Source organism: Arachis duranensis, chromosome 2 (genome assembly GCF_000817695.3).
Source record: "Arachis duranensis cultivar V14167 chromosome 2, aradu.V14167.gnm2.J7QH, whole genome shotgun sequence".
Classification (NCBI taxonomy): Eukaryota; Viridiplantae; Streptophyta; class Magnoliopsida; order Fabales; family Fabaceae; genus Arachis; species Arachis duranensis.
Genome location: NC_029773.3, coordinates 48,258,020 through 48,268,472, shown reverse-complemented (window position 1 = coordinate 48,268,472; position 10,453 = coordinate 48,258,020). Strand labels below are relative to the sequence as shown.

Genomic DNA, 10,453 nt, shown 5'->3' with positions numbered 1-10,453 from the left:
ATATATATATATTATGTAGCTTATCAATGCACATAGATTTGTAGTCTTTCTTTTTTGGTTTCACATGAATAGGTACTTGTTCATACCCTGGGTCGAGTTGTCCAACCCGAGATGTTCTACAGACAAAGCGACCGACCTCTTCAGGTTAGGATGACCCGACCTCTTCTCAAAGAGCTCGGCCAAGTCGCAGGAAAGCCCAATAAAGGGCCCAAATAGAGGAACACAACCCCAATCCAAAGACAGCCCAAGCCTATAGAGATAAGGGCGGTTCCCATGAAAGATAAAGATAAAGATAAAATAAGATAACTAACTTATCTTATCTACAAAGGTCACTCTACACCATTATAAATACACTGGAGCACCCAAGTATAACTCATACTCTGATTCTACTCGATACCTGCTTAATACCCTTGCTAACTTAAGCATCGGAGTCCCTTGCAGGTACCCCCCCACCCTCCGGGGATGAAGGAATCAGCACCACCATCAAGTCCAACAAATAGGATACAACCGTTCCGACCAGCACAGAAGATCTCATCCGAGATCGACCTATAGTTTCAGGTAACCCTCGGAACAGTACCCAAATCCCCTTTATTTTATCATGACATATTCTCCTATTACCCTTTATTCCTACAATTTTCCCATACTCAATTAACACACAAATTCTATCTTAAGCTAACCAAAGATTCAATTAGGATTTTTCATTGTTTTTCTGCTTAAGGCTAGTAATCTGGTAAAATATAGAACAAATGGGATTAAAAATGGCAAAAGTGGTTAACAAAGGTAATTAAAAGGGTTGCTTTATTTGGGATACGTGAGCTAAACAAACAATGGCCTCAATCATATGCATGCACATAACACATTAACATTGGACATATAGGATAAAACAAAATTCAGATTACAATCATAGAGAAGAAAACACACGAGAAATAAAAATGTTTATGGTTAAATAGTGTAACCATGTATTTAGGCTCAAAGTCTCACGGGTTGTGTGTTCTTTTAGCTCAAAAATCCTGTTCCAATTTCAACTTCAAACAAATTTAACATAAATGTTTTGATTTAAATTAGTGAAATTTTCAAAAATATATATGGTCTTAAAAGAAACTTATTATCTTTTCAATCAATTAGAATGATGCAGGTGGAAATCATCTCTCAACAAATTTCCTTCGGCAAGTGTACCGAATTTTGTCGTCAGGTAAAAACTCACAATAGAGTGAGGTCGAATCCCACAGGGATTGATTGATCAAGCAACTTTGATTAGAAGATTGTTCTAGTTGAGCGAATTCAGAATTTGGGTTGAGAGTTGCAGAAAATAAAATGGCGGGAATGTAAATGTCAGAAAAGTAAATGCTAGAATTAAAGAACTGGAAGTAAATGACTGAAATTAAATTGCAGAATTGTAAATGGGAATGGGGTGTTTGCTCATGAAAATAAACGCAGAAATTAAAGAGAATGGGTGAGATCAGAATTAGGAAGTTCATTCGGCACAGGAGATGTTGCAATTCTCCAGATCAAGTTCATTTTCATCTCTTCCTCAATCAATCCATTCATTGATCTCCTTGGCAATCTTAATTGATTGAATTACAATTTCTTGCAATTCAATCTCTCAAATCTTGATCAATAGCCAATTCCTTGGTCAATTGCTCATGAGAAGAGATGAAGTGTGGTCACTGATTATACCAAATGCATTTCCCAAATCAAGTTTTGAGAGGATTATAGTCACATATCCATCCAAACCCAATTTGATCCAGCATGAGAAAGCATTTCTAGCTTGATCTCTTCATTCCTCTTTCAAGGTTCAGAAGGGATCCAAGTTTGAATAGTTTCTTTTCCAAGATAACTACCCAATGGGATGAAGATCGAAAGCTTTCAAGTAAAATCAAGAGAAAAGATAGAAGAAGAATGAAGAAAACTAGTATTGATAAATTACAACAGAGCTCCTACCCAATGAAATGGGTTTAGTTGTTCATAGCTCTAAAAAATGAAAACACAGATGGAAAATACATTCTGAACTAGAAGGCAGAGAAAGTAAAAATATAAAGAGTAATGCTTTTCTTTTCCTTTTAGACTCCTTTCCCACTCTCCCCCTAAAACTCCTCGAATAATTCAAAGATACTCATATATATACTACTCTTCTATTCTTCTAGTTGATTCTTCAAGTCTTGGGCCTTTGGATCTTCAGTTTGGAGCAGTTCTCTTCTTCACTTGGGCTTGGTTTTACTTGCATAGAGAAAGTGTGAAGTGGGCAGAGACTTTAGCTCAAGACGTTAGAGGTGTTAACATTCAGTGAGAAAATGGGTTCGAAAACGTTAGTGTCATTCAACTTTTTCACTAACGTTTCTTACCCAAGTAAAGGCCACGTTAACCTCAACGTTAGTGGCACAAACGTTGCCACTAACGTTGCCTCTTTGTCATTCGCACACATTATTGGGGTTCAACTTTCCCAATAACGTTGAGAGCCTCCCCCTTTCCCACGTTAGAGTCCACGTTAACTTAGTTAACGTGGCTCTTTTAACGTAGGCATGCCAATCTTCGAGAACGTTAGTGACACTCAACATTGTCACTAACGTTCCAATATGCCCCTATTCACGTTAGAGTCCACGTTAACTAGGTTAACGTGGCTTCTAACGTGGCTTTGCAAACCATTTCCAACGTTAGTGACAATGTTGAGTGTCACTAACACTGGCTCATATTTCACTCATTGCCGTTAGCTTCCACGTTAACTAAGTTAACGTCGAAGTTAACGTGGCTCCTTGGGGTTTTGTGGTTGCTTCCAACGTTAGTGACAATGTTGGGTGTCATTAACGTTGTCGACCATTCTTGCCTTTCACGTCAGCTCCCACGTTAACCAAGTTAACATGGAAGTTAACGTGGTACATTGCACCCTAGGCCAACGTTAGTGACAATGTTGAATGCCACTAGCGTTGGCTTCTTTCCCCTTGTTAATGTTAGAGGCCACGTTAACCAAGTTAACGTGGACTCTAACGTGGCCACTTATGATCATTGGCCAACGTTAGTGATAATGTTAAGTGTCACTAACGTTGGCTCAAAATCCTTTCTTCACGTTAGAGCTCACGTTAACTTAGTTAACGTGACTCTTAACGTGGGCAATGATGGCTTCGAGAGCGTTATTGGCAATCATTTGTCTCATTAACTTTGCAAGTTACCTCCCATTCCACGTTAGTGGCCACGTTAATTAGATTAACGTGACTGCTAAGTGGTTCCTCCTTGCTTCCTTTGGTCCTGAAATCAAGCAATAGAGTGCATCAATGTTCTAGTCCAAGTCATGGGTAATGCAACATACAATTTGTCACTAAATTTATGCAAAATCCTCATGAAATCATGTAAAATGCACAATGTATGCTTGAATCAAGGTGTAAGTGAATATCTACCCAAAACTAGCTTATTTCCTAAGGAAATGCATGAAACTACCCTAAAAACAGTAAAGAAAATGTCAGTGAAACTGGCCAAGATGCCCTTGCATCATAGAACATGCATGCAATTAACCTACTAATATGCAGTCTATTCTATTCTAAAGAAAAAGAAATTGGTGTTAGGGGAAAAGAATTACCTCTGGAAGTCAGGTACCGACCGACCTCCCCACACTTAAGGCTTTGCACCGTCCACTGTGCCATCTGTCAGGAACAAGGGTGGGCTGGTGGCAGTATCTCCACAGTTAGGCCATCATGGCTCCCTGTGCTGGTAAAGGAAGTGGAGTCCGGAGTGCCTAGGTCCTCGTCAGGTCTGTGGTTGCCTGTGAATAGCTCCTTGAGGTATTTGAAACGGCGGTGGTTGCGGCGCTCTTGTAGCTTCGGTTTCTGGTCTTGCCAGTCCAACCTCTCCAATATTTGATGCAGCAGCTAACTAGTAGAAGGCGGAATGTCTGCAGCATGTTCTGCTGACTGGCTGGTAGTGGCTAGTGGTGGCCTGAGATATCTCCCGTTAGAGGAGTATTGAACATCCCGTGGAAGTATGGCTTTGGTATCCCCAGCTCTGTAGGAGACTCCGGCTGCTGAGACAAGATCAGAGACCAAGGTGGGGAAAGGTAGGTTGCCCGTGATTTGCACGTGTCCCATAGCATTCCAGATGTGTCTTGGTAGATTTAGTGGCTGGTCTGTGAGGATGCACCATAGTAGAATGGCCATGTCTGCAGTGAAGGAGGACTCATGAGTGCTCGGAAAGACGTAATGGGACATAATCTGTGCCCATACGTGAGCCTCTAAGGTGAGTGCAGAAGCCGATATTCCCTTAGGACGGGAACGATGGTATCCAAAAATTCATTTTCTGCTAGGTTGTGCGATAACTCTGATAACAGCGTCCCAGTCAAATTTGTACGTCTGGCGCTTGAGTGCGGCTTCTTGAAATGCGTCCAATCCTTCTGGAGCAGGGGGAAGATCTAAGGCTCACTGAATGGCCTCTTCTGTAATGGGGACTTTCTTCTGACGGACATAAACAGACTGCAGGGTCGGCAGGTAGAAATTGGAGTAGAACTCAACTACCCAAGAAAGATTAACATGCCTTAACTGTCTCTGTAGGAATCCCCAATGTCTTTGTGCTATTTGCGGCTCAACAAATTCGGCAATACGAGGTGGAAGGATAAGAAGGTGTTCGTTGTTGTAATTCTGAGTTGCTAGAATGGGGAACATCTGCTCACAGTAACGATTGGGAAATCGTGCAGTGTCCTTTGCTGGGAAGGCTTTCTCTTTTTTATAATCCTTTTAATTCTTTTTGTTGAGGGCTTAACTGCAGTTGAAGATGGCTCTGCCACTAATGCTCTTTTAGTTCCTTTTCTTGCTGTGGATTTGGGGGTAGCTTTCTCCTTGCCTTTCTTGGTGGCGATCCTGAAAGGAAACGAGGAAAGACATGAATAATGCAAGGGTTATAACAAGAAAAAGAATGGGAAAGGTGGTAATCAATGCACAGGAAGGGATAATAATGTGAACATATGGTCATGACTACATGTGATAAATCAACAATGGAAATATAGCAAGTGCAAGTGAGGATAGTTAAATGCAAGGTGTTTATTGGCATGCCGGCAAGGGCATGAGTAGCATAGATCAGGCATTCAATGTCCAAGTTAGATTACCAAGTCTCCCAAACTAACAATATGTTTGTAATAATAATTATATTTAAATAATAAAATATAAAAAGGGTTTTGTGAAAAGCAAGCATTTAGAGGAGTAGATTGAAAGAAATCTAGGAGAAATAGTGCAAAATGCCATATGGGCATTTTCACAAACACATAGCATGCATGTTAAATAAGGTATGGAAAATATGAACTTGAACATGCAAGTAACCCTATAAAGATAATATATAATTGTTAAACAAGTCTTAAACAATCCACAAGCAACATATAAAAATAATGACCCAAATAAATTTCCAACACCAATAGGAAGAAGAGGAAAGAGAAAGGAAACATGGATAGGGAAAGTAGAAAAGAAAGAAAAAAAAACATGAAAATAAGAAGAAGAATAAAAAAGTAGGGAGAGAAAAAGAAAAGAAAAACCTTGATAATGGTGGTGGGAAAAAGGGAGTAGAGGGGATAAAGAAGGGAGAGAGAAGGGAGGAAGAAGGAAGAAAGAAGATTGGGGTGAGAAAAGATAAGACAGTCTGGCAGATTTGAATGAGTTGGGTGGCGCAAGCGACGCGGACGCGTGGTGCACGCAATCGCGCGGAGGGCCCTTGAAAGAAATGACACGGACGCGTCGGTCACGCGGACGCGTGACTTGATTTGCGCTAAGGGCGCGAGGGTAGCTTCGCGCTCGCACAACCCTCTATGTGAAACATGTTTTTGCCAAATTTCAGAGTGACGCGGTCGCGTGGTTGACGCAATCGTGTGGATGGCCAGTTTGAGAAAACGGCGCGGACGCGTGGGGTACGCGTTCGTGTGGTTGGGCTTGGGCGACTAGCATAAGTGCAGCCTAGCTCCAGTGCAACTCACTGCCATACACTCTTTTACGTCGAATTACAGAGCCACGCGTTCGCGTGGTTGATGCGGACGCGTGGGGAGGCCATTTTACAAATGACGCGAGTGCGTCATTCACGTGGACACGTGGGTCAAATGGTGCCAGGGGCACCCCTCCAGCCACATACCTGCGCAACTCTCTGTTCCTTTTCATTAATGCTTCGAAGGCACAATGACGCAAACGCATCAGCGACGCTGGCGCGTCGCATGCCGTAGCACATTTTTTTAATGCAATATGCAATATGCAATATGCAGATGAGATACAGAATAGAGGCATTAGTACTGAGAAGAGTTATTGACGAAGGAAGGTAAGGAGAAGGGGAGGAACGATCATACTATGGTGGGTTGTCTCCCACCTAGCACTTTGTTTTAACGTCCTTAAGTTGGATGCTCCACTAGATCAGTCTTCTGCTGTGGGCGGATCCTCCAAGAGGAAGATCTCTAGTTCCTGGTTTTTTGGCATCTTTTCGCCATGGAATAACTTCAAGCGATATCCATTGACTTTGATAAGTTCAGAGCTTGAAGGATGGCTTAAGTGAAAGACTCCGTATGGTTCCACCTTCTCTACTCGATAGGGACCATCCCATCTGGATCTCAGCTTGCCTGGCATGAGTCGCATTCTGGAGTTGTAAAGTAGGACTAAGTCCCCAGGTTGGAATTCTCTTCTTTTAATGCTCTTGTCATGCATAGCCTTCACCTTCTCTTTATACAGCCTAGAGTTTTCGTAAGCTTCTAGGCGAAGGCTCTCTAATTCTTGCAGTTGCAACTTCCGTTCAGCTCCGGCTCTCTCATAGTTCATGTTGCATTCCTTTACCGCCCAGAAGGCCTTGTGTTCCAACTCAACTGGGAGATGACAGGCCTTTCCATAAACCAAGCGGAAAGGACTCATCCCAATCGGTGTCTTGTATGCTGTCCGATATGCCCAAAGCGCATCTTGGAGTTTGGTGCTCCAGTCCTTTCTATGAGGCTTGACTACCTTTTTCAGTATGTACTTTATCTCTCTATTAAACACCTCTGCTTGCCCATTAGTCTGGGGGTGATAGGCTGTTGATACTTTATGAATTATCCTATGCCTCTTTAGTAAACCTGTTAGTCTCCTATTGCAAAAGTGAGTGCCTTGATCGCTCACGATTGCTCGTGGTGATCCAAAGCGACAAATAATATGGTTTCTAACAAAGGAAACAACAGTGTTAGCATCATCAGTACGGGTAGGAATTGCTTCCACCCATTTAGAAACATAATCTACAGCTAACAGTATATAAAGGTGGCCATTAGAATTTGGAAATGGACCCATGAAGTCAATGCCCCAAACATCAAAAATTTCACAGAAAAGTATAATTTGTTGAGGCATTTCATCCCTCTGGGATATATTACCAAACCTTTGGCATGGAGGACAAGATTTAAAAAGGTCAGCAGCATCTTTAAAAAGAGTAGGCCACTAGAATCCACAGTCTAAAACTTTTCTAGCAGTTCGTTGAGGCCCAAAATGTCATCCACTCTCAGATGAGTGGCAGGCCTCTAAAATGGACTAGAATTCTGATTAGGGTACACACCGTCTAATTACCTGGTCAGCACCACACCTCCACAGATATGGGTCATCCCATACATAGTATTTGGACTCGCTTTTCAACTTGTCTCTCTAATGCTTAGTAAAATTGGGAGGAAAAGTATGGCTAACTAGATAATTAGCTACAGGTGCATACCAAGGGGCTACATCAGATACTTCCTGTAGGCTATCAAATGGGAAATTATCATTGATAGGAATGGAGTCATACCTCGGCTGAACTAGTGTCTCTAGAAGTCCCCAACGAAGTCGTGGATTAGCCGTCTAAGAGATGTATAATCAAGCTAGTGGTTTATCATTGTCCAATGAAAGACTCACTCTGAACCCATGTAGAATGAGATAACCTTATGCCAGTTCAACGCATTCATACTGATAGTAAATACAATGTGTACTTCAAAATATGCCAGTCGTCTCTTCGAATCGTGTAGAAGTTCTTAAAAAAATACTAGACTAATGACTAAGGATTACATAAGAAGGGTAAAACAATCTTCTAGTGCTAAAATCCACTTCTGGGGCCTATTTGGTGAGTGTTTGGGCTGAGCTAGATTGAGATCTACGTGCTAGGAGGCCTCTAGGGTATTGAATGCTAGCTAGGGGGTCTTTTGGGCGTTAGATGCTTGTATCTTCTCCTTTGGGCGTTAGACGCCAGAATAGGGCTAGAAATTGGCTTTGAATGCCAGTTTTGGGCCTTTAATTCTAAAGCAAAGTATAGAGTATTATAATTGCTGGAAAGCCCTGGATGTTAGCATTCCATAGCCGTTGAGAACACTCCATTTGTAGGTCTGTTGCTCCAGAAAAGCTCATTCGAGTGCAAGGAGGTTAGATCCTGACAGCATCTGCAGTGCTTTCTCTGCCTCTGAATCAGACTTTTGCTCCAACTCCTCAATTTCAGTCAGAAAATACCTGAAATTGCATAAAAAAAATACAAACTCAAAGTAGAATCCAAAAATGTGAATTTTACACTAAAACCTATGAAATCTTAATAAAACTTAAACAAAATATACTTAAAACAATATGAAAATGATGGCAAAAAGCATATAAAATATACGTTCATTAGTAGACCAACAAACACATCCCAACCACCAACCAAAGAAACTAAACATCAAGCTAGTGACAATAAAGAAGCGCTTGTTGGGAGGCTATATGATGAGCGGATAATTTATACGCTTTTTGGCATTATTTTTAGGTAGTTTTTAGTAAGTTCAAGCTACTTTTAGGGATGTTTTCATTAGTTTTTATGCTAAATTCACATTTCTGGACTTTACTATGAGTTTGTGTGTTTTTCTGTGATTTTAGGTAATTTCTGGCTGAAATTGAGGGATTTGTGCAAAACTCTGAAAAAGGCTGACAAAAGGACTGCTGATGCTGTTGGAATCTGACCTCCCTGCACTCGAAATGGATTTTCTGGAGCTACAAAACTCTAAATTGCGCTCTCTCAACGGCGTTTAAAAGTAGACATCCAGAGCTTTCCAGCAATATATAATACTTCATACTTTATTCGGAATTTGACGACGTAACTTGGCGTTGAACGCCAAGTACATGCTGCTGTCTGGAGTTAAACGCCAGAAACACGTCATGATCCGGAGTTGAACGCCCAAAACACGTTATAACTTGGAGTTCAACTCCAAGAAAAGCCTTAGCTCGTGGATAGATCAAGCTCAGCCCAAGCATACACCAAGTGGGCCCCGGAAGTGGATTTATGCATCAATTACTTACTCATGTAAACCCTAGTAGCTTGTCTAGTATAAATATGATAAGTTACTATTGTATTAGACATCTTTTGACAGTTTAACCTTTTGACTTTGTAGTCTTAGATCATTCGGTCTCTTGATCATGGAGAGGGCTGGCCATTCGGCCATGCCTGAACCTTTCACTTATGTATTTTCAACGGTGGAGTTTCTGCACACCATAGATTAAGGGTGTGGACTGATGCTGTACCTCGAGTTTCAATGCAATTACTACTATTTTCTATTCAGTTCGACTTATTCCTATTCTAAGATATTCGTTGCACTTCAACATGATGAATGTGATGATCCATGACACTCATCATTATTCTCACCTATGAACACGTGATTCTACTCCAACCTGATTGAGAACCGACAGATGATTAGCCGTGCTGTGACAGAGCATAGGAACGTTTTCACTGAGAGGATGGGATGTAGCCATTGACAACGGTGATGCCCTACATACAGCTTGCAATGGAAAGGAATAGGAAGGATTGGATGAATGTAATAAGAAAGTAGAGATTCAAAAGGATTCTAGCATCTCTACACGCCTATCTGAAATTCCCACTATTGATTTACATAAGTATTTCTATCCCTTTTTATTTTATTTATCTTTTAAATTATCTAATCCAATTACATTTGACCCTATGAATCCACTTAACTGAGATTTACAAGGTGACCATAGCTTGCTTCATACCAACAATCTCTGTGGGATCGACCCTTACTCACGTAAGGTATTACTTGGATGACCCAGTACACTTGCTGGTTAAGTTGAATGGAGTTATGATCACACCAGGGATTATTAAGATCCCAATTCATCACACCATGATCTCTTTGGGGTATTTTTGATTTCATACAAATACAAAGAGACCAACTTTGAGGATCACAATTTCGTCCACCACTATACACCCCGTAAAATTTGCGATTAATTAGTCAAAAAAGTAAGTTTTAATAAAAGAAATTAAGAATGTTAATTTTATAGTTTAATAAGATAGAACTAATTAAAAAAAGAATTTTGACACTAGTTTTAAAAAATTTGGCCCAAGATTAGGCCGAACGGGCCGAATCAGTCAAACTAGGCCCAAACCAGACCCGTGGGCCTAACCAACTCATTAAACAAAAATGAGCATCAAGTTATCTTCTTTTCCATTTCACCATTTTACACTGGAAAAAAAGGAGAGGGGAAGAACACAAACTTCAAAC

At 40.9% G+C, this 10,453-nt stretch overlaps 1 protein-coding gene across 1 annotated transcript; it reads right to left on the bottom strand.

Moving 5' to 3' along the window:
• Positions 1-6,362: 6,362 nt before the first annotated feature.
• LOC107474203 (uncharacterized) lies at positions 6,363-6,761 on the bottom strand. The gene has a single exon (XM_016093806.1). It carries the CDS (start codon positions 6,759-6,761, stop codon positions 6,363-6,365), a length of 399 nt encoding a protein of 132 aa, XP_015949292.1.
• Between the last annotated feature and the right edge of the window lie 3,692 nt (positions 6,762-10,453).